The sequence below is a fragment of the Aptenodytes patagonicus genome, chromosome 2 (assembly GCF_965638725.1).
Source record: "Aptenodytes patagonicus chromosome 2, bAptPat1.pri.cur, whole genome shotgun sequence".
Taxonomy (NCBI): Eukaryota; Metazoa; Chordata; class Aves; order Sphenisciformes; family Spheniscidae; genus Aptenodytes; species Aptenodytes patagonicus.
In genome coordinates this window covers 163,297,625-163,323,427 of record NC_134950.1, presented here as the reverse complement: position 1 = coordinate 163,323,427, position 25,803 = coordinate 163,297,625, and the positions used below count along the sequence as shown (strand labels likewise).

The window sequence follows — 25,803 nt, the reverse complement described above, 5'->3', positions numbered from 1 at the left end:
TATGCAGCATTATTAACTATGCGTCTATCCAGGAACGTATAGGGTATGTCTACACACACAGAAGTTCTCCTGCCAATAGTTTTGGTCCTTTCTCTTATGCTACAAATAAACCAGCAGCATTAAAACTGCTGTTGAGTTACTGGAGCTAGCTGGTGCAATGCTGGAGCCGAGGACAGGGGAGCGGAGCCTGCAAGCCAGGTGAAGCGGTTCCAGCTGATAGTGCTCCAGCGCACCTCATCCCGCTCCTGCCAGAGGGATGCAGAGAGGGATAATGGGGTTACAGAGTCTGTACGGTGCCACCCAGCATCCTAAAAATTTTGGGGGAGGTGGCAGGGAGCAGCAGTGCCAGGTCCCACACCTCGGGGCATATCACAGCCCTGCTTTGTAACTACCCCTCTGCAGCCAAGACTGGGGGAAGAAATCCAACGGCATCATCATCCCCTTGTCATGCAGGAAAGTGGCCTGCTCGTGATTTTGGGAACAATCATCCAGGTTATGGGATATGTGCTGGGTCTCTCTTACCTTTTCACATCGGGGGCAAAGCAGCTCGGTATCTGCTTTACTTTCTTAAAGTGGAGCACTTTGTGTTTTATTCTGCAAGGAGCATAAGCAAATGCTTAAATCCAGTCTGGACCTGATGCTCATATGCACTCAGGACCTCTGTAAGCAAGAGGCAGGGCGTTTGCAAAGTTTCCAAGGGGGATGGGTAGACACAGACGCTCATCAACGCTGATTAAAGAACAGAAGCAGCAGAATGTGCCAGGGCTCAGGAGTCCCAATCAAAGCGCGTTTGGAAGGGCTCTGGAGAGAGGAGACACAGAGCAGAGGATGTCCTCGCTCTGCTTCTGTCAGCTCCCAGCAGTTCATTGAACAAATTAGGTTTCACTCTCAGATCCGCAAATGACAGTGGATGGCATTTACCAGATGGCATGTGTAATGGGACTGTCACACTGCTACAGGTTTAAAAACAAAGTATGGGAGGCAGCTAATAAATATACACTTACTAATTTCAAGAATTTCGTTCCATCCCTGTCAGGTATTAGGCACTCGACTTGTGAGTGTTGAAAGACTTTCGATGTGTGTGTACTAAAAGACATAGTCTAGCATGTAAGTAGGTTATTTTACTTTAAAAACTGGCATTGAAATAAATGATTTACATAATTCCTAAAAAAAGTTATTTTTTTCTTCTTAATGACTTTCAACCCACTCACAAGTGAAATGCATTGTTTAACTGGAATGTCATCATTGGGAATATTTAATATCGAGAGTAATCTTTGTCACAAACCTGATGATACTACTCTGTAGATTTCTGTATTTACCATTTTTTCTCATTTGTTGAAAAATAAAAATTGAGCAACTCAAAAGTCTACTTTTTCAAGGATACTGATGCATATTTTACAATATTTTTATTTGATATTACCTCAAACTGAATATCTTTGTATGGGACCTCACTTTAAAATACTGTTTTGGGGAGATGACAGGAAGGTAGTGAGAGACTAAGGAAACACAATATATAATACATGGAATTTTCTAAACTACATACTGGCTTTTTTCTTTATTTATTAGTTTCTCACAGCTTTTCCAGTGCCAACACAAAAAGGAAAAATAAATTAGAAAATAAAAGGATTATATGCATTGTGTTTCTCTCTTTATCCCTTTCTTTTTGTTAGGCATTTTTGTGTTAATTAAAGGACTGCTCTAGCTCCGATTGAAGTCATTTGGGAGGATTCCTTTTATTTTCAGTGATGATTTTATCATGCCCATGATGAATTGTTTATTAGGTTTGTTGCTTTTCCAGCAGACTGGCTTCTGGGACTGCAGGGAAAAAGCAGGGCAGATTTATAAATAAATATGGTCAGCATATCAATGTATATTGGTAGTAGAGAGGTAAATTCAGCTAAATCCTGGTGAGTAAAACACGGTTTTCCTCTGTGCATTATACTCACTTAGCTGCATTCTAAGAAAATGGTGCAAACAAAGGAATCGGATTGTTAGTGAAGAAAATTCTTAATTACTAGGAAATAAAAGTCAGGCTGCCATATCAGTCAGCTTAATTATAAATAAAACCTTTTTCTGCCTCTTCTCTGTATAGGTAAGGTCTACATTAAACACTGTTGATTGTATGCAATGGGATCTGGTTTCTTGGCAGCACAGGGAAAACCATTGACACAATTATACCACCCTAAAGTCTTTCTTGCTCTCAAGAACTTATTTCCCTTACTGAACCAGTATGGATGGCTCACAGTAATGCATTTTTGTTGCCATTTGTGTGCACACTGTCAGTTACAGCATACTGGGGGCTTTTTCTCATCCAGCTTTACACAAATTGCTGGTGCACGACTGGTGATCACACAGGATTTGCTTGTAGGTTGAAGGACTCAAGACGTTTTAAAGACGCTTGAAACTCAGTGAATATCAAGCCTCTTTAAGCTGTCTTAATTTTGAAGCTTAAAAAATGTTGGGGTTTTTGATATTCAATGTAGTTCAATGTCAGGTTTTCCCTGCATGCCAGCAGCGTGCCACCAGCCTGTTGGAGTCCGAGAAAGTAGGAAACGCAGTTTCTAACAACCTTTCCTCCACGGGTCATTTGTACAGATGGTTCCAAATTTTGCCATCCTCACTGGCTACACACCCTCATCACATAGTAAGTTTGAGCTGGAAATACAGTATATACAGAAAAGACATCCTGCCACAAAGACTGGTGAGACCGCGCCTCGAATACTGTGTTCAGTTTTGGGCCCTTCACTACAAGAAGGACGTTGAGGTGCTGGAGCGTGTCCAGAGAAGAGCAACGAAGCTAGTGAAGGGTCTAGAGAACAAGTCTTATGAGGAGCGGCTGAGGGAACTGGGGTTGTTTAGCCTGGAGAAAAGGAGGCTTGATGGGAGACCTTATCACTCTACAACTAGCCGAAAGGAGGTTGTAGCGAGGTGGGTGTTGGTCTCTTCTCCCAAGTAACAAGTGATAGGGCAAGAAGAAATGGCCTCAAGTTGCACCAGGGGAGGTTTAGATTGGATATTAGGAAAAATTTCTTCACCAAAAGGGTTATCAAGCATTGGAAGAGGCTGCCCAGGGAAGTGGTTGAGTCCCCATCCCTGGAGGTATTTAAAAGACGAGTAGATGAGGCACTTAGGGACATGGTTTAGTGGTGGACTTGGCAGTGTTAGGTTTATGGTTGGACTTGAAGATCTTAAGGGTCTTTTCCAACCTAAATGATTCTATGAGTCCATGATTCTATGATCTATGATCTTCACCCACACACGGTGTGGGACCCCTCAGGCCCTGCTGGTTTGGATCTTTGCCGGGCGTGCGGATGATCTTTACTCAGCTGCTTACACTTGCTGCTGCTGCATCATATTACATTATGGGGAAAGGGAAGGAAAGTAAGATAATCACTATCTCTGAGGTTAAGGATTAACCATTGCATCATTGCAGTGCTTCTTCCACCTTCCTGAGCAGTATTGTCAAACTCATTGGGAAAGCTACGAAAAGGTATGGTAGTAACCTAAGAGTGGCTGTACTGGGTCAGAACGAAGCTCCTTTTTGGCCCAGTGTCCTGCCTCCAAGAGCAGTCAGCAGATGATAACTGAAAAACAGAAAGAAAGAAGCTGACAAGGACAAAATGGACCTAATCTGGACCTAATTGGGTCTGGAGAACAAGTCTTATGAGGAGCGGCTGAGGGAACTGGGGTTGTTTAGCCTGCAGAAAAGGAGGCTGAGGGGAGACCTCATCGCTCTCTACAACTACCTGAAAGGAGGTTGTAGCGAGGTGGGTGTCGGTCTCTTCTCCCAAGTAACGAGCGATAGGACAAGAGGAAATGGCCTCAAGTTGTGCCAGGGGAGGTTTAGATTGGATGTAAGGAAAAATGTCTTTACTGAAAGAGTGGTTAAACATTGGAAGAGGCTGCCCAGGGAAGTGGTGGAGTCCCCATCCCTGGAGGTATTTAAAAGACGAGTACATGAGGCGCTTAGGGACATGGTTTAGTGGGCATGGTGGTGTTGGGTCGACGGTTGGACTCGATGATCTTAGAGGTCTTTTCCAACCTCAATGATTCTATGATTCTATGATTCTATAATCTCCTGTACCATCCCATTTTTCTATCAATCAGCCACTTGGTGACTTTCTGAACAAGTAGTTGAATCCAGACCACTGCGCTGAAGACTATAGCATCCTACAGCACCCTGCGCTGAAGACTATAGCATCCTGTGGTAAAGACTACAGCATCCTAAAGGCTGTAGCATCCTATGGCAATAAATTATGTTGTTCACTCGTGCATTGCATAGTAATGATAATCCTCTTTGTATACTACTGACCGATTTCAATACCCAAATGCTGCATTTTAAGACAGTATATGTGGTCTTTTTTAATGTAAGACCCAAACTGGTGTTTAATTAATTTAAAAAAAAAACAAAACCAAAACCAAAACATTTGCAAAACAGCAACAGTTATCCATAGCATATGAAATGTAAATGCTTTGTGCCGTGATGTTTGGGTGTCATAAGAATAATTTAAAAAGCAAGTGATTTAATCATGTTTGTGCTAATTATAATGTTTACAAATTAGGGAAAGATGCATTTAGTGGTCCGTTGGGAAAGGGCTTTGAAACCTTGCATGTCTTTAAGTCTACAGTACTGTCATTTATTCATAGACTCTTTCTAATACCAGGGTGATTTGCTTTTTAGATTACTCTTGCATGGAAAGCGAGTCTCAGGAGTCTTCAGCTCCGTGGAATTCAAAACCAGGTTCATGTGTGTCTGTGTGTGCTTCAATAGATATTTAACCAAGTTCTTTTCTTCTTCTTTTCAAGGTCCCCGAGTCCCGATGGTGACTGTTCACAACACAACCGATGCACAGAGTAAGAATGGGCTTGAGCCTTGCAATTCTTCAGAGCAAAGTAGCCAGGCAGGACACTGAGATGTAGCTGCTTTTTAGTAAACTTACACTAGCGGGGAGCCCAGACTCTGCCTAGATGCAAGTCTTGGGATACGAAGACAGTGGTTTGGGCATGACATTTGTTATCAGCTTTCTTAAAAAAATACACAGTCCAGATCTCTCTCTCTTTTTGTTAGTCTTTTACAAATGTTGATTCACGTCCTACTCAAAAATAAGAAATATTTAGCTTAGTCTATGATTTTTAAAAAAATCACTCTGATATGGATCACCAGGTTGAAAGAGAGAACACAGAGGAATGAGCCCCACAAGTTGTACCTCTGCCTGGTTTCCTGCTCTGTTCATGGGGTTTGTAGCAGTTACTTGTTCAGTACAGCCTTTTTAATGCTAGTGATTCACATCTACACCAGTGTGAAGCTGGAATTATTCCAAATACAGGTTTCTTCCCTCAAAATCTTTGGTACTGCCTGTAGCCATTGCCAGACTGGTTAGGACTCCCTGTAGAGCCCAGAGAGCCGTGAGGTTTCTGGGGTTCCTCCTTCACCCCTGTAGCAACACAAATTATCCAGAAAGATCAATTTTTTACCCCAAGTCAGCATGGCAGGGAGCCTCAGATAGACAGCCTTTCTCTGTCTTTTCTCTACAGGGGTCGTAAACCAAGGTGCCCCTTTCTCTTTCATGAATCTCAGTAGATTTCATAGCAGGGTGAGGGACTGAGTCTCACGTGAAACCAAGATTTATCTGTTCCCGTCATTTTGATGGCCTCAAGTTGCGCGAGGGGAGGTTTAGATTGGATGTGAGGAAAAATTTCTCTACTGAAAGAGTGGTTAAACATTGGAACAGGCTGCCCAGGGAAGTGGTTGAGTCACCATCCCTGGAAGTATTTAAAAGATGGTTAGATGAGGTGCTTAGGGACATGGTTTAGTGGACATGGTGGTGTTGGGTTGACAGTTGGACTCGATGATCTTAGAGGTCTTTTCCAACCTTAATGATTCTATGATTCTATGATTCTATGATGGGAGACCCTTATCTTTTGTTTTAATGTAGAGTTTAGCCGAGCCTTAACCTGCAGTTAGGGACTTCAGGCATTACTGTGATCCAAATAATAAGCAACACCTTTATTCTAGCCGCTCTGTATGTGGCCAGTTTATCAGGTATCAGTTTAGCTTAACTGGATTTACAGCAACTCATTGCTGTTGTATCTGCAAACAAGCAGAGCAAACCAGGGAACTTGGCTCCCAAACTAAAGGTTTTCTGTGAAATGCTGAGCTCCTTAATTTCCCACTGAAGGTGGTAAGTGTCAAAGGAAAAACTCCTGTGGCACCAGGACATGTAAGAAAAAAGCACAGGATCCACCTTGCTTTATACAGTTTCTGTGTGTGACTTTTTATTCCCTGTTCTCTCAATTTCTGTTGGCAACATGCATTTCAAGCCCTTACTCCACCTTGAAAAGTTTTGCTTGTAACCAGGATGTGTAGAGTGCAATCCCAAATTCTGATTGCATTTTTTTAAATCAAATTTAAAATCAGATTTGTGGCATATTGTATCCTTATCATTAAAATAGAAATACTCAGCAGTGTTCCATCTAGTGTCGTGTCCAATACTGTTAAGGAGATGCATTGTACATTTAACTCTAATTTATCCTCCCATCCTTTTCAATTAATTTAATTAAAAAGTTCCTTTGCAGAGAAAGACATGCATAAAATTTAGCAGCATCCTGGGACAAGTTAGGTTAAAACAATGTACTGCTGTGTGACTGTCCTGTAAGGGCAGCAAGAAAGATCTTTGCTGCCAAAGCAGAGCAGCACAATGTACCCTGGACCATGGCTTAGACTGTCTGCCATCACCTTGCTTATGGGATGACTGAGAGATATATTTCATTTCCTTGTGCCTCAGTTTCCCCACTGGTCTACAATTTCTGTGTAAAATTGCCGTGAGAGCTGACTGATTTTGCTGCCCAGAGGAAGGCTCTCACTTTTTGTTCATGTTCATGTTGCTGCTGGCAATAGTGGGATAGGGGTATAGGTCTGTCCTGGTCTAGACTGGTCTATATAAGTCTGGTCTCTTGTGAAACTACTTCTGCTATAAATAAGCAAAAGTTGGCATTTGTAGTTATTCCGGTCTACAAAAATACAAGAATTGCTTTTTTAAGTAATACTGAAAGCACATTGCAAGCTCCTAGCTTTCCAGTCTTTCTGCACCAGTGACCACTCATATCTCAGTCTGTGCACAAGGGTGTATCAGCTCTTCTTCCTCCCAGCAGAGACCTGGGCTTGGCAGTGCCCTTGCTGAGCATAACTCCAGAGCAGCCTGGAGGCTGCTCTGCCAGCCTCTTCAGCCACAGCCGATGTTGTCACAGGGTCAGGAGAGTTTCTTAGCTCTGACCTACAGCTCCAAAGTGGCTTTCTTTTTTTCCCCCTTAAAAACAATACCTTAATGTTGCCACAGACATGGAGATGGCTGGCTGGCTATAACAGCATGTACAGGATAGTGCTCTCATGAACTGTGTCATAGCCTCCTGTGTAGTTTTATAAAATACTTTTAGGTGAATAAAATGAGAGATACTATAAAACAGAAACAGCAAATGAAGGGCTTGTAAAAGTAACATAAAACACACTGAGACTAGTTTTATTTTGACAGATATACATGTGTAGCATTTATTACATAGAGAACTGGATCTAGTCATGCACAGAACACATCCCCTACTGAAATTCATGATCTTCTGCATATGATTATCATTTTCCCTGGTTCCTTTTTTTCCCCTCATTCTTTCGCTTTTGAATAAAGGGCAACTGACAGTTGCATGTTACTGAATTTACTTATTTAATATGAGCCCATTACTCTATAAAGGGAGTTTGCCTCTGTATTCTGCAATAATCTGGTAACAGTGAGTTGCACTGAATATTATAGCGTGCTTACATTTAATTAAGCAGTGACCATTTGTACTCCACAGACTCAAGCTCCCTGTGGTCCTAAAGCAGAAAAGAAAGTCCTTTAGGAGATATGCCAATCTTTTTTATTTCCTCCACAGTCTTCCTGGCTTTCTGTGAATGCAATTATATGAACAAATAAAATGGCTTGACTAAATTCCCCTACGTGGCAAGCCCCTTTCTGCTGATAAAGCTACTTGTGTGTGCCGTAATTAAATAAGAATCTTAATATTTAACTAAATGTAATAGGCTGTTGCTTTGGCACTTTTGTGGGGGTTGTGGTTTCAACAGAGATGAGCCAGACTTTTCAGAAGCAGGGTGAATAGTCATTGAACCAATATACTACTGCTGAAAGATCTGTGAAATTTATTAACTGGGAAGGCACGTTTTTGTGCTGTGCCTGCCTGTTCAGCAGAGATGGGCAATGAGACCATGATAATCAGGTATCGTAAGTATTATTTGAGGAGCTGGGGTTACACATCTATTTATCAGTGTGTCTCGAAAGGGAAGTTACAGTCAATAAAACACATAATTTGGTGCAAAATCCTCAAACCCTCCTTAGGTTCATGTGGCAGAGATGGTCCCCTGGATGCCCCCAGTTCAAACCCAGCCTGATGCCATGGGGATGAGCACTGCAATGAGCTCCCCAGACCAGGATTCACTGCCACCACAGTGGGATCCCCCCGGCCTTTGAATCCCTCCCCCATGGGGGTCAGGAGCCTCACCATCACCAGGAGACATTTCCCACCACCTAGGACATACAACCTGAAACACCTCCTAAAGATGGGCCCTTTCTGTACCAGCTGGGAAGGACTTGCTCTTTCTGATGCTGGAAGTGGCCACTTTTTCTAGAAGAGGCTCAGCGGTTAGAGCATATGGCCAGGATGTGGGGTATAAAGGTTAAATCCTGGGAAGGAGGGAGGAATCCTCTATTTCAGCCCCAGAGTCCTTGGATAAGACACACAAGCAAAATGAACAATTCTTGAAACACTCTGAAAGCCAAGACTGCTCCAAAACCTGATGTTGCAGGGTTGTATGATTTTTGTCCACTTTACTCTCCCCATGGTTTTCCTTCCCATGGATTTTCTCTTGTGTAGCAGCACAACCTTGTCCTGAAGCCCTCCAAAGTCTCCTCCCTTTCCCCATTTATTATGTGTAACTTGAAAACGGACATTCTTCATTTGATATCTAGCTTTGCATGGCAGGTAGATGTCTGACTGGGACCCATAGTAGTGTCTCAACACAGAACGTCACATTCCCATTTGCTGTAAATCAGCTGAATGTCACCGATTTCAGGAATATAGCTTTTTGCCAACACAGAACCTGGAAGAGGTTTCAGAGACTTAACTGAATTAGACGTCTGTGAGGGCTAGAAGGAAATTCTTTCATAAGGAAACTTGTGTTACAAATATTAAGGTGGCTATAAAATGTTAAAATACATTTTCACAAACAATGTCAAAAGTTTTTGTGATCTTGTCCTTCTTCTTTCAGAAATTTTTGAGCTGGAGGTAAATGAAAATGTGCAGCTGACGGTAAATGACAGGCAAATGCCTAAGGTAGAATACATGGAAATCAAGATAGATGATTACAGTAAGTAGCACCTTTCCTCTCTCATTTTTCTTTTTCTTTTTCACTACTATTGCTGTGAAATTATACAGTCATCTTGGCTAGACTAGCAGGAGGAAAAATTACTTTGGCTCTCAATAAACTCACACAGTTTGCAAAGCACATCTCTTAGGATGTGCTACATAAGGAGATTATTACAGAGACAGGATTTGATGAGAATGCAGCTGAAGAAAGGCAAAATAATAGGGCTGGGGTGTTTTTTCCTTTTAAAATTTTCTTTGTAGAGAAAAAAACCACGCCGGGAAATGACACGGTGTGATGCGCCCATTGTTCGAGGCATTTGCCCTAGCTGGACTGGTGTATTATTTGAGATGGGTTTGAAGTGGGATACTGTATGTGCTTGCTGGCTACAGCTGTGGCCGCCTTTCAGTATACAATACTGAACTGCAGTGAATTAAGATGACTCGCCAACAACTGCCCATCGGAGTCATTCAGGATTCTTTGAGAAAACCATATGATTTGATAGGGTTGGAAAAAAACCAGCTTTATGAGAAAAGCCAGAAGAGATTTCACCGGGAGTAAAGAAGGCAGAAACTTGGAGCAGTTTATGTCTGCAGCTGGTGCATTACGTATACCACTTGTATAATCATTCCCCACACATCTGTGTGCTAAACAGGACAGAGAGAGAGAAAAGCCTAATGGCAAACAGCCAAAGGGTAAGCATTTTCTGCCTGTCTCTGTAGTTGTACCTGAAACAACCTAAAAAGCATCTCCTCTGGCTGTAAGCAGATATCTTACCTATATGTAGAAAATCCACATACTCAGAGTTGTGCAATGACTCCCAAAAATCCCAGTTTGTGTCTATGGTGGCAGCCCTAAAAAAAACCCCAAAGACCCTGGCTTCAAAGTATGACCCATAATATTTCCCATGCCAAAAAGGAGCTCCCCACCGTGAGCCAATTCATAGTGGCACTGGCAGCTTATTAAGAATAACTCAGCTTGATGCTAAATTTCTTAACTGCAGGTATCATTGAAAGGTAATTCTGCTCATTTAACCAAAAATATGTACGTGTGTGTGTAATAAATACAAGCTGGCTGCAGCCATGTGGCTGTTCTGCTGTGCCCTCCCTGTATTTTCAAGGCTTTGGGCTTAACAGCTTTGGGAACGCTGCACGCAGCACTCAGTTGTATTTAAAGTCAAGCAATGGCCTTTTTGGTTGTCCCTGGGCCATTGATCCAATTTGCAGCTATTAGCATTTGGATGGAATAACTAATTAGACTGAGTGTCAGACAATGATTGCAAAGAAAACCACTTAAACCATGCGGTTAATCTGTGTATTAATCTACTGAAAATGCTCCTAATACTGATTTAATTGCTGGGCCTTTGCTAATCTGGATTATAGTTAACATTTTAAAAATAAAAGTGCTCTCGTTAATGCGGAAAGCATTTGTATGGCAGCGTTTTGGCTCTCAGTACCAGGCCATAGGAAGCAGTTAAATGAAGCTTTGGTGAGCACGTCTCTCACTTACATTGGTTCAGTACCAGTATAATGGCAGGGGTTTCAGCAGTTGCCTCCTATTTTACAGCAAAATTAAGCCCTTTAAAAGTTAGGATTGAAATACATGCTTCTCTCTCTGTCTTCACACCATTATAGCAAAATAATCCTATTCTCTCCCCCAGCCACCATATTTAATTGGATTTTAAATTATCATTTTCATCGCTGATTTTCCCCCTCCTCTGCTGCCCTGAAATACTGATTTCTGGCTGTGTCACTCATCCAGCTGCCAAAAAGGAAAATTATAGCTATTGCCAGATGTTAATTGAATGCTGTAAAAGTGATGCATGACTGAACAGCTCGCGCTGTACTCCCGATTTACATTTCTTGTCACCTCGACTATCATAATATGGGTCTTTTCTTTGACAACATCTGTGTTCCTAAGGTGTTATTTACCAGTGCATCTGATGAAATGCCATTTTGTTCCTGCTCATAAGTGGCCAAAACACCAGAAAAATCTATTAGAGTTATGTCAGCGTTCCCACACTGAAGACATGCTGTTATTTGGGTTTTTTTTCCTAGAATTGCCAATGCAGATCTTAAAGCCAGCAACCTTTTCGGACACTGCGCACTACCCCTTGCTTTTGATTGTGTAAGTTCTCGCTCGTCCTTCCTTTCTGTTCACATTTTTAGGGCAGCATGGAAACCTCAGCCATGATCAGAGCCTTTTAAGATATGTTTTGTACGATGAATGCCAGACCGCTTTAGCACCTAAGTCCAGCACGTTGGTCCCTACCCCCTGCCTCACCTCAGAGTTGGGAAAGGCTAGACGTAGGTCCCTTCTCTCCCGTGTTTGAGCCAAGGATTTCAGCTCTCAGGAGGGTGCCCTAGTGAAATCCTGCAGAGTAAATTGTAGGATTTTGTAAAGTTGTTCCCCATACACTTGCAATTCAACAATTTTGGGGGCAGAAACAGGAGAGGGAGGAATAAAAGACGGATGATGACTTTCTGTCCCAGTGCTTAGGGCACTCACCCTGTGCTTAACAGGTAGTTTTAGAGTGGGATGCAGTCAGCCTTACTACAGCTTAAATTTTGGACACCCTCATGCAGCAATCCTTCCCATCTAAATGCCAGTGTTCCCTGAAGTGACAGTAAAGAGAGAGCTAGAAACCTTTGAAGATCTTCACAACGTTAGCATTTATATTAGGTAGGTAGGATTTCCTCCCGGCAGGCATAGCAGATGGCTATCTCTTTATGCAACATTTAGTAATAATAATACATATTACTGAGTTTTTTCTGACAATTTGGAAAGAAACTGGGGGGGGAAGTCACTGACCTTGGAAGAACCTGTTTGGCCCTGGCTGCATCCCATTGCATCGCTTGCTCCCTGCCAGGGAACCCCACAAGAGAGAAGCCTCATGCAGGAGTGATGAATGCCTGATGAATGCCTGAGCACCATCCTGCACATCCCCCCATGAAGGACAAAAACACTGCAATAAGCGTGTCGTTACATCACAAAATTACTGCAGAGAAAATGTACTTCATTATACAAGTGCTTGAGGAAGATTGGTACTCATCAAGCTAACAGCACTTGATTAGGCTGCCTCTGAAGCTGGATGTGGCTGGGTCTCGCTTGAATAAATGCAAATGACTTAAGTCACATGCACATTAAAATCCTGCAGTGAGTCGCCTGATGTCTCTGAGAACCCCAAAAAGGACAAGAAGTAGATGGAAGTGCCAGTAGCTCTACAGTAATCCCAGTCCTAAAATATTACTTACAATCATCATCCTCATCTCTTGATTTTTCTGAGCTGTCTGGCTGAAGTGGGGTCAATATTTCTCAAGACAGTTCCCCTCTACAGGATTGGGCCCTAAGCAGAAGGGTGAAGAGGGAGCCTTGCCCACCCCTTCCCCTTACCCACCAATTTTGGGCCAACCTGAGCATTTTTAAGCTGTTAGTTTTATCGCTTTAAAAGTGTCCTTTCCCTCTGTACTTGTGTGAAGCAGTGGTGACAGAAGTGATTGACAGCTCTACCTACATCCTCTCTTGAGAACCCCGTAGGAGAAGGAAGGTCTGGGCTGGGTGAATGGGGGCAGTAAATGAAACCCCAATGCTTGCCAGTAAAGGAAAGGACGATTGATATTTGCAAGCTTCATCCAACATATTTTGGCAGTGTCAGCACACCCCAAAGCCAGGCTCCTCACAGAAACCCCTCCACCACAAAAATACCATCTTTGGGGAATGTAGAAAATAGGTATAGATTAGAGCAGGTATAAAAAGGAAAAACTCAACTGACCTCTGTGTCACTGCCCTGGTTTACTCACAGAAGGAATCCTGCCCAGTTAGTGATGTGCTTGCTAGGTTTGTTCAAAGCTCAGCTTAGTGCAGCAATAGTTGCTGTGCAAAGAGGGAGGCAGAAACCAACCTGCAGCTTCCACCCCAGCTTCAAAACCCATCCCACACAACCAGCCTTCTGCACATCATCGTTGCAGAGACTGGTCTCTGTCATGGTTTAACCCCAGCCAGCAACTAAGCCCCACCCAGCCGCTCACTCACTCCCCCCTGGTGGGATGGGGGAGAGAATCAGAAGGGTAAAAGAGAGAAAACTCGTGGGTTGAGATAAAGACAGTTTAATAGGTAAAGCAAAAGCCATGCACGCAAGCAAAGCAAAACAAGGAATTCACTCACTGCTTCCCATCAGCAGGCAGGTGTTCAGCCATCTCCAGGAAGGCAGGGCTCCATCACATGTAATGGTTACTTGGGAAGACAAACACCATCACTCCGACCGTCCCACCTTCCTTCTTCTTCCCCCAGTTTTATATGCTGAGCATGACGCCATATGGTGTGGAATATCCCTTTGGCCAGTTTGGGTCAGCTGTCCTGGCTGTGCCCCCTCCCAGCTTCTTGTGCACCTCCAGCCTTCTCAGTCGGTAGAGCGTGGGAAGCTGAAAAGTCCTTGACTAGTGTAAGCACTACCGAGCAACAACTAAAACATTGGTGCGTTATCAACATTGTTCTCACCCTAAATCCAAAACACAGCACTGTACCAGCTACTAGGAAGGAAATTAACTCTATCCCTGCTGAAACCAGGACAGTCTCCCCTTCCTGAAATCTGCCCTGCCTTACAATGCATGCGGGAGCTGCCTGTCCCCATTGCCACGGCAAGCTCACGGCCCCGGGGACAGTGTTTGGCCCATGCTTGGTGCCATTGCCTTTGCTTGATGCCTGTTTCTGTTTCAGAGATGGGACGCCTGGCAGCCAGATTGTAACGGAGAGATTTGAGGTGACGTGGGAAAGCGTCATGGTCAGCTCTCACAACACCATCGTGCTGAAGTTTGACGGCCGCGGGAGTGGCTTCCAAGGCACTAAGCTACTGCATGAGGTTAAGAGGAGGCTGGGCCTTTTGGAAGAGAAGGATCAGTTGGAAGCTGTCCGGTGAATGACACTGTTATTGAAGAAATTAATTCATTAATTATAATTAACTCAAGACTGTCATTAGTTCTTGTTGCTTTAATGGTGTGTAGGGTAGAGCAAGGAGATGGGTGGGAAGGACAATGCAGTCATACAGCTGTGACCAAGTCACGGCATGTGAGAGAGAGCTCATGCCAGCCAGTGCAGAGGGAGAAAAAGAAGCCTTAAGCAGAGCTAAATTAGAGCACACTTATCTGTATCATGTGTTCAAAGCCTATTTATTTTTAGCTCTGTACAGTCATACAGCTACGAACAAGTAAGCTTGAATATCAGCTCCTACATTATTTTTTTGCTGGTCTGGTAGTTGGAAAAAATCCATCTTTAAACCCTTAAAATTTTTAAAACAGAAAAAACAGTGCAAAACCCTAAATGTCAAGTCCTGTCATACTGTTAGTTTTATTCTGCACATAATCACGCTAAAAACAGTATCAGAGTAGTGTAATAGCATCAGCTTTATTATGACTTTCAGAGGTAGTGCAAGTTATTTGTTGCCATTGCTTGGTCAAATCCAACACAACAGGTCGCAAGATTAAATAGAACAGAGATTCACGTGAAAGCGGCGTGTAGCAGCGTGAATTTAGATTGTCTACATTGTTTTTCTGTGGCCATCCCAAATTCAAGCTGATAAAAATCACACTATGTTTACTATATCTAAGACAAAAATATTTTTAACCCATTGTTTCTCCTCTCTCGTGTTCTAGGACAATGCTGAAGGAGCATTACATTGATAAAATGCGAGTCGGTGTGTTTGGGAAGGTAATGTTTTCCCATTGTTCCTCTGTGCTGTTCTGGTTGGCTGGTGTGGCTAAGCAGCTGAGCTAAATCCTGATTTATTGAATATGTCAGTGGTGAATTTTTCATTATTAATTTTTGAGATAGACTGCTTCTTGCTCAGAGATGTTAAAGATGAAAGCTTTCATTTTATCAATGTATTCGTCAATTTTTTTTTAATTAACTTCCAAGTGCAGAAAGTGACTATTTGTCAGAAAAATGCTGTCAGATAATTAATTATTTTTTCCCCTTGCAAACTTTCATTTCACTTTCATCTTGTCCCTTAAGGCCTATGGGTTTGTGGGTAGACCTAGCTTGTGTCGTACAAATGTACAACAACAATATTGATTTCTGAGGCTGATTTGCACCACAGTGTGTGCCCGGCTGGGAAACAGCAATTGCAAAGTACACACAGTTTGAAATGAGAATGGGACTGCATGTAGAAATTGTTTATTGTGGGAGATGCAGGCTTAGAGTGGGCGAAGAGCTGCACATACAACAGCATCTCTGCAGGGAATTGTTAACAGGCTGACGGCAGATGCTGAAATTGTGATATCCATTTTAAACAGCGAAAGACTGGGGTAATATTTTGGAGAGGTAACATATCTGATTAGACCTATAGCCATAAGGTGGGATGAAAAGAGGCAAGCTCTTGGGCACAAAACCCTCCTGCCTTCAGGAGAGTGTGACGAGTACTGAGTTCATCTTCAGCCTCATCTGCCAAAGCCAGGGAGATATCCCTTGTTTCATGTTTTTTCAGGGCTCTATAATGGCTGAGAGTTTGCTGCAAGGTCTCAGCTGCCCTGTTTCTGTACCCAAAAGCAGCAGCACCTCATTGCAGGACCGCTGACGCCCCTGCTCCATTTGTGTTCCAGGATTATGGCGGCTACCTGAGCACTTACATGCTTCCAGCTGGCGAAGAGAACCAGGTGTTCGCCTGTGGAGCTGCTCTTTCCCCACTGACAGACTTCAAACTATATGGTAAACCCCATCCCAGAGCCCACAGACCCTCTTGCTACCACAAATGATGTTTCTGCCCTAATCTTTCCCAGTTATCTTCTCTTTGTTCCCCAAGATTCTGCCTGTTTTGTATTGTGTGTCTTCTTAGGACTAGCTATAAACCCTTTTTTCCCCCTCAAGAGCAATTTTGCTGGCACCAGTGGGACCAACCATGGTGGTCAAAGTAATTACTCACCTCTTTTAAATAAAAGAGAATTGGCTTTAAAGCCCTCCAGCCTCTGACACCAACCTGCACCACTGCCTTGAACGTGCTTCTTTCTTTCCTGAACCATCCATCCGTGGAGCTGTGCTCCAGCCTGCCCGCTTCATCCTCTCTCTAGCGGCAATACTCCACTGCACACGGTGGTCCTTTCTTTTAGGGACACCAGTTCCCTTTGCACTTAGTCCCAGTGAAAATCAGGGGACTGCCATAAAAATCAGTGGTGTTAAGCCAGCCATCAGGTCCCATACAGTTATCCCTGAGAACAATGGAAGCCCGCAGTCGACTGTTGATGGAGATGGCCCCATGTGAAAGGAGAAAGGGACACAATATGATAGTGCTTTTCTCTTGTATCTCAGTTGCATTAATGAAAAAAAAAAAAGCTCTTCTGTGACTGATTTAGAAACCATAAGTACATGGTGATAATGAAGGACTGTAGTATCATATGTATTCTTAGTGCATTTTCAAAAACTGTCAGAAATATGTCCTGTGTAACTAAGGCAATGTTAGAAAATAAGGTCTTTTTTAGTATTTGCAGTATTTGACTCAGAAGCACCAGTGTACTCACTTATAACTGAAAGACATGTTTTCTTTTTTTCTTTTCAAGCTTCAGCCTTTTCTGAAAGATATTTGGGCTTGCATGGGATTGATAACAGAGCATACGAGGTAACTGCATGGGCACTGCATTTCCCTGATAAAACGTGAATGGAGTTTTAACTCTTCCTCCATGTGTTCTCTTTTGGGAAAGGAGCAGGATATGCACTAGTAAAAGTCTGAAGGTGTCCTTCAGCCTGCTGACTGCTTTTGTTGTCTTAATAGTAATAATGGATACGTTTTTTATTGATTAACCTTCATGTCTGCCTCTCTAAATTGGGTAAATACAGTTATTCCAGTTTTACAGATTGAAAGAACTGCGGCTGAGTGACTCAGGTGTGCCTAAGTGGACAGGATGTCATGACCTCCTTTAAAGTTCATCCCAATAGTCTTGCCACTTTGATTCTCTCAGATACAATTTTTGATCCAAAGTCAAGTGAAGCTCAGCTTCTCTTGGCTTTTTCAAAGTAAGCACAGATGTGATATTTCACATAGGCAGAACTGTGTGCCAGAGTTGGGCAGGACATGGAAAAGGAGACATGGCACCAGTTAATGAGGATATTATTTAATATGTATTAGGAAAAACCTAATAAAGAATAGTCACACAAACAAAATTTGTTATACAGAAAACCTTGTTAAGCCTGCTAAGCCTTGTCTTCAGCTAGAAGTCGTGAAGGCAGCAAAGGTTTGAAACTGTTTTCTTACAGAGAAGGCAGGTAGCACCCTGTGCCCCTGCAGTGGAAGCTTTTCCTGGCTATCTAAATTCTGAGATCATTGTCTCTCAGATTTTGCACTCATGATCTCTAGATCACTGCTAACTCTCTTAGCCCTTTTAGAAATTTGAAGGCGGGTCAGTAGAGGTGAAAGCAAGGGAAGATATTCCAGAAATGAGAGCTTTGTATTGCCACGTGCTCTTTGTGCGTTGAAAAGCTGGCCTAAGCAAATAGTGGTACTTTTAGCTGACTTGGGATTAACTGCTAGGAACAGCACCTGAGCTCTCCGCAGAGCATGGCACTGTTCTGGGTACGGACCCTAACTGATACACGTCTCCTACACGCCACAGTTGAACCATGAATTGCTTAGGGAGAAGAACTGCTCCTAACCCGTGGACCAGACACGAACTTATGAAGGCCACATAATTCAAGACTTGATGTAGACTCCAAAAAAGCTGTATTGTCATGTGGTAGGTTACAACTGGGGGAGCGGAGAGGAAGGAGCCATATAGGGGGAGAACAGAGTGCAAGATATGTGCATACACCATCACAAGACTTAAGCATCGCAGCGAGCAATCTGAGGATGAGAGAACTCATTAATTAAGTCTAACAATAGAGGGAAGATCAGAGGGCACCCTTACAAAATTTGCAAACACTTTCTAAGTCAATACAGAGCGTGGAGCTGCAAGAAAGCCAGAACAGGCCTGCATCCACCAAAATTTCCAAAAACTTGCCTCTAGCACCAAGGAAATACGCAGGGCCACTTCTAATGTTCAGGGTTGCTTTATCTTTTAAATGAGGAGAGATACACATAATCTGTAATGTAAAATGACAGTGACCATATCTTAATAATACATGCCAATGTTTTTAGCCAGCTAATTCGACCTCCATAACCAAGCATGGAAGGTTCTGTTGCTGTTGGAGATGCACTTGGCTATCTTCTGTGGAAACCACATAGGACAGTGGGAAGATGAAAACAGGTATAAGATAGGATTGATACAAGGGTATCAGTTAACAGTTAATCAAATACATTAACTCATGCAAGTGAATGAGAGCTAGGGCACATGCCTTTAAACAGTGAAGGAAACATGAATTTAAGCTGAGACAGCTATTCTTCCCTGCCCCCCTTGTCGTGGTTTAACTTCAGTCGGCAACTGAGCCCCACACAGCCGCTCGCTCACTCCCCCCACCCCCCGGTGGGGGGAGAATTGGAAGAGTAAAAGTGAGAAAACTCGTGGGTTGAGATAAAAACAGTTTAATAATTGAAATAGAATAAAATCAGAAGAAGAAGAAGAAGAAGAAGAAGAAGAAGAAGAAGAAGAAGAAGAAGAAGAATATACAAAGCAAGTGATGCACAATGCCATTGCTCACCACCCACCAATGGATGCCCAGCCAGTCCCCGAGCAGCGGCCCCCCCGGCCAGCTTTCCCCAGTTTATGTACTGAGCATGACGTCCCATGGTATGGAATGTCCCTTTGGCCAGTTGGGGTCAGCTGTCCTGGCTGTGCCCCCTCCCAGCTTCTTGTGCACCTCCAGCCTTCTCAGTCGGTAGAGTGTGGGAAGCTGAAAAGTCCTTGACTAGTGTAAGCACTAAGCAACAACTAAAACATCAGTGTGTTATCAACATTAATCTCATCCTAAATCCAAAACACAGCACTGTACCAGCTACTAGAAAGAAAATTAATTCTATCCCTGCCAAAACCAGGACACCCCTATAAAGCAGTAACACCTGTGATTTGAGACATACATTCCTTTTGCCACTCCAAGACTTTTCTGGAGTCTTTTGGAGTCTCCTTAAGACTTGTATTCTTCTGAACAATGGAGCAAAAAGTGGAGAAGCCCTTAATTTCTCTTACCCAGTACCATTTGCAGTCACTCAGATTTGTATTTTCCCTGTGCATCTGAAAGACAGTTGGCAGCAAAGGCATTCTCAGCAGTGGACACTTGAATTTAGTATCAGATCCTCCCCCAGGCTGTCAAAGCTCATCGAGGTTGGCTTTCAAACCATACCAAAGTCACTCCAGCTCTCTGAAGAGTTCTTAGGCATAGGCACCTGGGCACGCTTTTCATCGGTGTTTTGTATTCACTGGAAATTCACTTTGACATATTCCATGTGTTCTGCAGTTCAGGCTTTTGGTGAACATTATCAGAACAGATGAGGGTCTCTGACCTCTTCCTGCTGCTGATACTGAGCCTGGAAGGACAGGGTGGGGGTCTATTTTACCTCCAGACTGATTCAAGTAGCCAAGAGAATATGCTGTGCTGGTGTCTGCTTGTTATCCTTGTGATGAAGTATCAAATGGAATTAAGTGCTTCTATTTTCTCCATATAAATTGCTAATTTCTAGCAAGATTTTTAATCTTATTGCAACCTGTACCTTCAACAGATCACCAAATTAGCACACAGAGTCTCATTACTGAAGGAACAGACATTTTTGATCATTCATGCTACTGCTGATGGTAAGTTAGCCCATCATTTGAGCTCATTATATTTTTGGGATGGCTTTGATTTTTCTTAATTAAATTTGCCTCTTTAATGATTGTAATCTGTTTTTACAGAAAAAATCCATTTTCAGCATACTGCAGACCTTATCACACACCTAATTAGGGCAAAGGCTAATTACAGCTTGCAGGTACAGTATGTGTTTCTTTTTTTCATAGTTGAACAGTTATTTCCCAGTTTGAACTCAAACTGCTGTTATGAAGCAAGCTTTGAAAAGCCACTTGCAAACTCAGGCTGGCAGGAGAAATAGCACCAGCGTATAATGTGTTCCTATGTACTCCCGTGCTTATTTGATACCACTGTTTTGGTTTGGACAGTTGTTGAACAGTTATTAAATTACAGAAAATTAGGTTTTGAGAGACATCTCTCTAATGAATTGGTGCCTGTTTACTTTCTTTGGGAACAACAGGCTAAATTCAGGATTAATTACAGGGAAACAGGGATCTAAATTAAATCAACCAGAAAAGTTAAGGAGAGAGATGTCTCTTAAATCTGACATCCCTCTGCGAACGACATGCTCTGGTCTGGAAAGCCCCTCTTTCTGCTGAATTACATCTCTGATTTGCTGAATGGCCCATGTCCAAGCCATTAAAGCTTCCAAAATGAACCCATCCACCAGCCATGGGGATGGTCCCTGACCTCTGCTACATCTCAAGCCACGGCCAGGAGAGTGCAACTAGCCCAGGATCGAACCATGCCAGGGACCATGCTCACAGTATAGACAGTTGCGTTGCAGTGCCTAAGTCCTGCTAATGCTTGATTTACTGAATACCAGCTCCCTCTGGCTGCATTTCTGTGGAGCTTCATGTGATGGGTATGCTCACTCCATTATGCTCCAAAGGCAGATAGGCTGGAGCACAGACACGGGAGCTACGCAACGAGCCCGGCACGAGTTGGGTCGGCACAGTGACTGAGGCGCCCCTGCATATTTCCCAGTGCAGAAGCATTAGTACTTTAGAGCTTGAAGCCACTGATGGGCTAGAGGCACCTCAAAGTTTAGTTGAGGACTGAATAGAGGGCTGAGGGGTCTACGTCTTGGATTGAGGTACTCAACAGTGAGACACCTTAGTCCTGCCTGCAAGGATCCAGCCCTAGAAACTCATTTTTCCCCCTTCAATGTCCTGGTCTAGACAATCCATTACGACCCTCTTACGACCCTCCTTTAACATGTGCAGAAGTTATCTGTTTCATTAAAATGGAAAGTTGTGTTTAAACTATTTCATTTCTAGCTTCCCACATTTTTTCTATTTAATTACTTTTCCAGCAAGCTTTTATTTCAATTTTTTACTTAATGACATTTTTTCTTTAAAGGCCTCATTTTAGTCAGTAAAAACCTAATGCCTTTTCTCTCCACAGACTTGCACTGGGTTTTTTTTCACTTTTCACAAGGAGCAAGCACTGTTATTTTTAAGTGTCGTCTGGTTCTGCTTAGCCTGAACTTGTTCAGAGTGGAGTTAAATGAAAAATCCTCCCCAAAAAAGTTCCTTTTGAAGGAAGATGCAAGTCTGCGCTCAGAGTGCTGTGGTACCTGAATTACCCTGGACCTCATGTGCATCTACGGGAAGACACAGTGCTGAGGAGAAGCAGTGGGTTTGCAGGCCAGCTTGAGCTGCAGATATGGTCAGTCCTGAGACTTTAAGCTCCTAACGGTGTGTATTTTCTTGTTTCTTTGCAGATTTACCCCGACGAAAGCCATTACTTTAACAATGCAGCATTGGAGCAGCATTTGTACAACTCCATTGTCAACTTCTTTGTAGCATGTTTCCAAGTTCAGGACAAACTCCCGATAGCCCCACTGAAAGAGGAGGAGGACGACGATTAACCCTACTTGTTCATGCTAAGCACAAGGCAGATCTCTCTAACAATATGCAACTGGATCATTTTCCTGAAGAAAGAGATGTTAAGTTGTTAGCATGTATTTAAAGAAAACTGAAAGCAGCTCATCTGCTTTACTTGACAGCAACTCCTTCCTAAATGGAAGAACATTAAGCATGGTGAACTCAGCAGAAACTGCTGTCTGAAATTAATCCATCACAACCAACATCTTCTTTTTCTTTCTTTTTTTTCCCCCTTTTTTTTCTTTCTTTTTTTGTTTGCCACAAAGTGACTTCTAGCGTGAAAGTGGCAAGACACTGAACTTGAAGGAACACCCCAAGAAACCGCTTTGAGGACTGGAAGATTTAATGTCTCTTTGCATTCAAGCAATCAAGCAGTAGCAGTGAAATCCGTCATCCGTATTAAGGTTACTATAGTTAGCATCACACTGTGTCAGAAAAAAGACCTAACCTAATACATGGAAAAGATTATAGCACAATTATTTTAAAGGATACTGATTCATACATACTTGCCTGCTCTTTCCCATGTTCAGAAGGTTTCTCATTGCTATAGGACACACAAATTCAATTGTATGAAATATTGCTATAGTTACACTGATCTTTACCTTCCTGTAATTATTTCTTAATTTTGTATAGCTTTTACTTCTGTTTTCACTGGGTCTTGTGCTTACCTTATCAGCTTCTCAGCTTGTTCTGGATGGGGTAAAAACATACACTGAATTATCCAACTCACTTTAGACCTTAGGGTTCTAAAGAGGCAACGGGGGTCGAGGTACCCAGACATTAAAAAATCTATTAGACTAAAGCAAAGGCAATCTCACTTTCATGTTCCCGGCATAGCCTTTGCCTGCAAGATTGAGTATTTTCTCTGGCAGCCTTGAGAGATATGCATATAAATAAGCTAAATCAGCTTAATATTGAGATATTTTTATTGTACTATAGAAAAATATGCGACAGTCACAATTATTTTTTTTCTTCTTTTAGTGTTGGAACGGTTGGTTGGCAACCTGTTGGGGGATGACTAGATGAGGCTACGGTAGCAGAAATTTGTACCAGATACTTCACAGATAATCTCATAAAGCCATTTAAACAGAACCAATGTGCAGAGGTTTATTGCACATGCTGTCTGTGGCTTAGTTTTATTCCAGGTCAATGATTAGCACATTCCAAACACGTTTAATTATCTCTTCCGCTCACACTAGCATAAAAGAAAAAAAATGGCGGCATTTTTGCTTTAGAATATCTAACACTCCATTATAGCAGTGCAAAGGAACTTTTAAAACTTCTTGTGAAAAAATTCAACTCTCAGAAAGAAATCCAACATTCATTCACTTCCACTTACTGCGTCATAAGAATTTTGACTAGTGTCGCTCCTTGTAAAATATTCTGACCAAATGTACAGCCAGTATTAATACTGTATATTTCATTTTGTTGTATATAAAGGAATGTAAGTCCGTTATTTGTCAGGTCCCCGATCCAATATTAGTCTTGTGTTCAGCATGCATGCGATAACACTTCTTTGCTGATCAGGACTCTTTAGAAGTACTAGCTTGGAAATATAACAATTAATGTAATTTCTTTTCTTGTTTTGACAGCTTGAATGTCAACGCCGGTTTCTACTTTTTACATAGTACTGTGGGTAAACTCACATCCTGACAGCAACGATGATGTTTCCATTGTGTTCTTTAGTGTGTCTTTTTTATCTTCATTATTTTAAGCTTTGAATGTTGGTTGTACTTTGACCATCATGAAAAATATATTGATAAACCATAGAAATGACCTAGTTTGGTTTTGATTATCTTCTTTAATTTACAGTGCATCAACATTGTGTGAACAAGAACTACGGTATAAATCTGCTTTATCTGGCAAAATGCCAAATAGACAATAAGAATGCTGCGTGTCCAGATTTTGCTACACTGAACAGGCTCAAAAGCCTGAAATGAACTTGACCCAAGAAATGTAAAAATCTGCTTTGTCCACAATCTTTTGTAGAAAGAACTTTAGGATGTGGCATGGTAGTGTTTGTTCATTCATGGAATAAAACATTATTTTACCACCCTGGTTGCTACTGCTGTTATTTAGTATTAAGTACTTAAATAAGCATCAAGTTGCTGGAAGTGCTATTCCTGGTTGAACTGAGCCCAAACTCCAGGGTGCAGATCAGAAAAATGAAAACAAGTCTTTATAAATAAATGCACATCGGCATTTAGTCTGCCTGTAACCTTGGTAAATGGTGTCACCGTGGTAAGTGGTGACTGCTTTTGAGGAAAACATGAAGTAGCACAAAGTGGGTTCAATCCCAAAGTAGCAGTTCATGAGAAGACCCTTATCACCCTCTAGCCTTTGGTGAAAATGCACCTTTCCTCCCTTTCTGCCTGCTGACCCCGGTGCTGGAATACCTGCTGACCTGGCACACGGGCTTCCTAAGGGCATCAGCCGGGCATGACAGCTTGACCAAAGGGATTTTTGGCATTTCACCCATTGTCCCTCTTCCCAAAAGTTGCTTTTGGGTTCTGAAGGGGGAACAAAGCACTAAAACTTACTGAGTCTGCCATAGCAGATTTTTCTGCACATGACTCTCCATCAGGAAAGAGGCAAGCAAGAGGAGGGAGTTATCCCACCTGAATTCAGATATTTGTTTCCCTTCAATCAATTTGCTTAATTTTCTTTAATTTTTCTTTTTCAGTAAATTTCTTTACTGAAGGAGCGGTTAAACATTGGAACAGGCTGCCCAGGGAAGTGGTTGAGTCCCCATCCCTGGAGGTATTTAAAAGACATGTAGATGAGGCGCTTAGGGACATGGTTTAGTGGGCATGGTGGTGTTGGGTTGACGGTTGGACTCGATGATCTTAGAGGTCTTTTCTAACCTTAATGATTCTATGATTCTATGATTCTAATTGCCTAAATGTAACTAATATTTTTTTATTGTCCAAACAAATCAAGCTCATACTCTCAATGAACTGGCATTTCTGGATGCCGTAATGTTCAACTGTGGCATCCCAAAGCCGAAGAGAACTAATGAGCGGTGCCCTACTAATTCAGAAGGAAACCACAGAGGGAAAAATGAGGCATTGCTGGTAGCTAATTAACAAAGCCAGGCAGCCAGCCATGTTTCTAACTGTCTATGGGTTCAGGCATGGAGCATATAAACCCATCCAAGCTCTGCCCACGAGCTCAGGCCAAACAAATGCTGCATCTCTGAAGGGTAGAAAGGAAAAAAAATGAGTGAAGGAGAAAGGATATGTGGGATGCTCAGTAACTTTCCCATGGGAAGACCATTGGAAAGTGCTGTTAACAATGTGGAGAAATGCGTGTTTAGTGGGGGAGACCGAAGGAACGAGGCCGGTGCTGGTACCCTCATGGAGCTGTACTGGGACCTGGAGAGGTGCTCTTGCTTTTGCTCTCGTGCTCATGTTGTCGCTCTGAAGCTCACTCAGGTTGGCAGTGGTAAGGCACTGGATGTTTTAACTTTTCATATCGGGTCGTAGGGCACATCTGCCCTGCAGTCCTTCCTGGGGCTGCACAGAAGCTGCCACACATGCCTTGGTGAGAGCTGGGGTGAGGACACTTTCTTCCTTGCCCTGGGTAAATGCTGGCTCCCCTCGGTGCTCATTCCTCCCTGGCCGCCTTTGCTGCTTTCCATTTGCAAAAGAAGAGGAAAAGGCAAAAATGGAAAAGGTAACAGAAAAAGCTCAAGATCTCAGTTGCCAATTCCTTAATCATTGCCTCTTACTGAGCCAGCTGTTTGCTTATTTCTATTTTGCTCTCCCAACTTAGGCTCCAGGCTGGAGGCTCAGAGCAGAGCTAAGGGCACTT

General features: G+C 42.6%; 1 protein-coding gene across 3 annotated transcripts in view; it reads left to right on the top strand.

Moving 5' to 3' along the window:
- DPP6 (dipeptidyl peptidase like 6) overlaps positions 1-24,048 on the top strand; it is a 525,902-nt gene extending 501,854 nt beyond the window's left edge. For all 3 annotated transcript variants that reach the window (XM_076331931.1, XM_076331929.1, XM_076331930.1), the window contains exons 17-26: positions 4,807-4,854; positions 9,311-9,409; positions 11,464-11,533; positions 14,123-14,317; positions 15,055-15,109; positions 16,000-16,105; positions 16,951-17,009; positions 20,037-20,109; positions 20,209-20,282; positions 21,828-24,048. In XM_076331931.1, the coding sequence (XP_076188046.1) occupies positions 4,807-4,854; positions 9,311-9,409; positions 11,464-11,533; positions 14,123-14,317; positions 15,055-15,109; positions 16,000-16,105; positions 16,951-17,009; positions 20,037-20,109; positions 20,209-20,282; positions 21,828-21,974 (926 nt within the window). In that variant the 3' untranslated portion in view covers positions 21,975-24,048. The remainder of the gene's footprint in view (positions 1-4,806; positions 4,855-9,310; positions 9,410-11,463; positions 11,534-14,122; positions 14,318-15,054; positions 15,110-15,999; positions 16,106-16,950; positions 17,010-20,036; positions 20,110-20,208; positions 20,283-21,827) is intronic.
- The last annotated feature ends 1,755 nt before the right edge of the window (positions 24,049-25,803 follow it).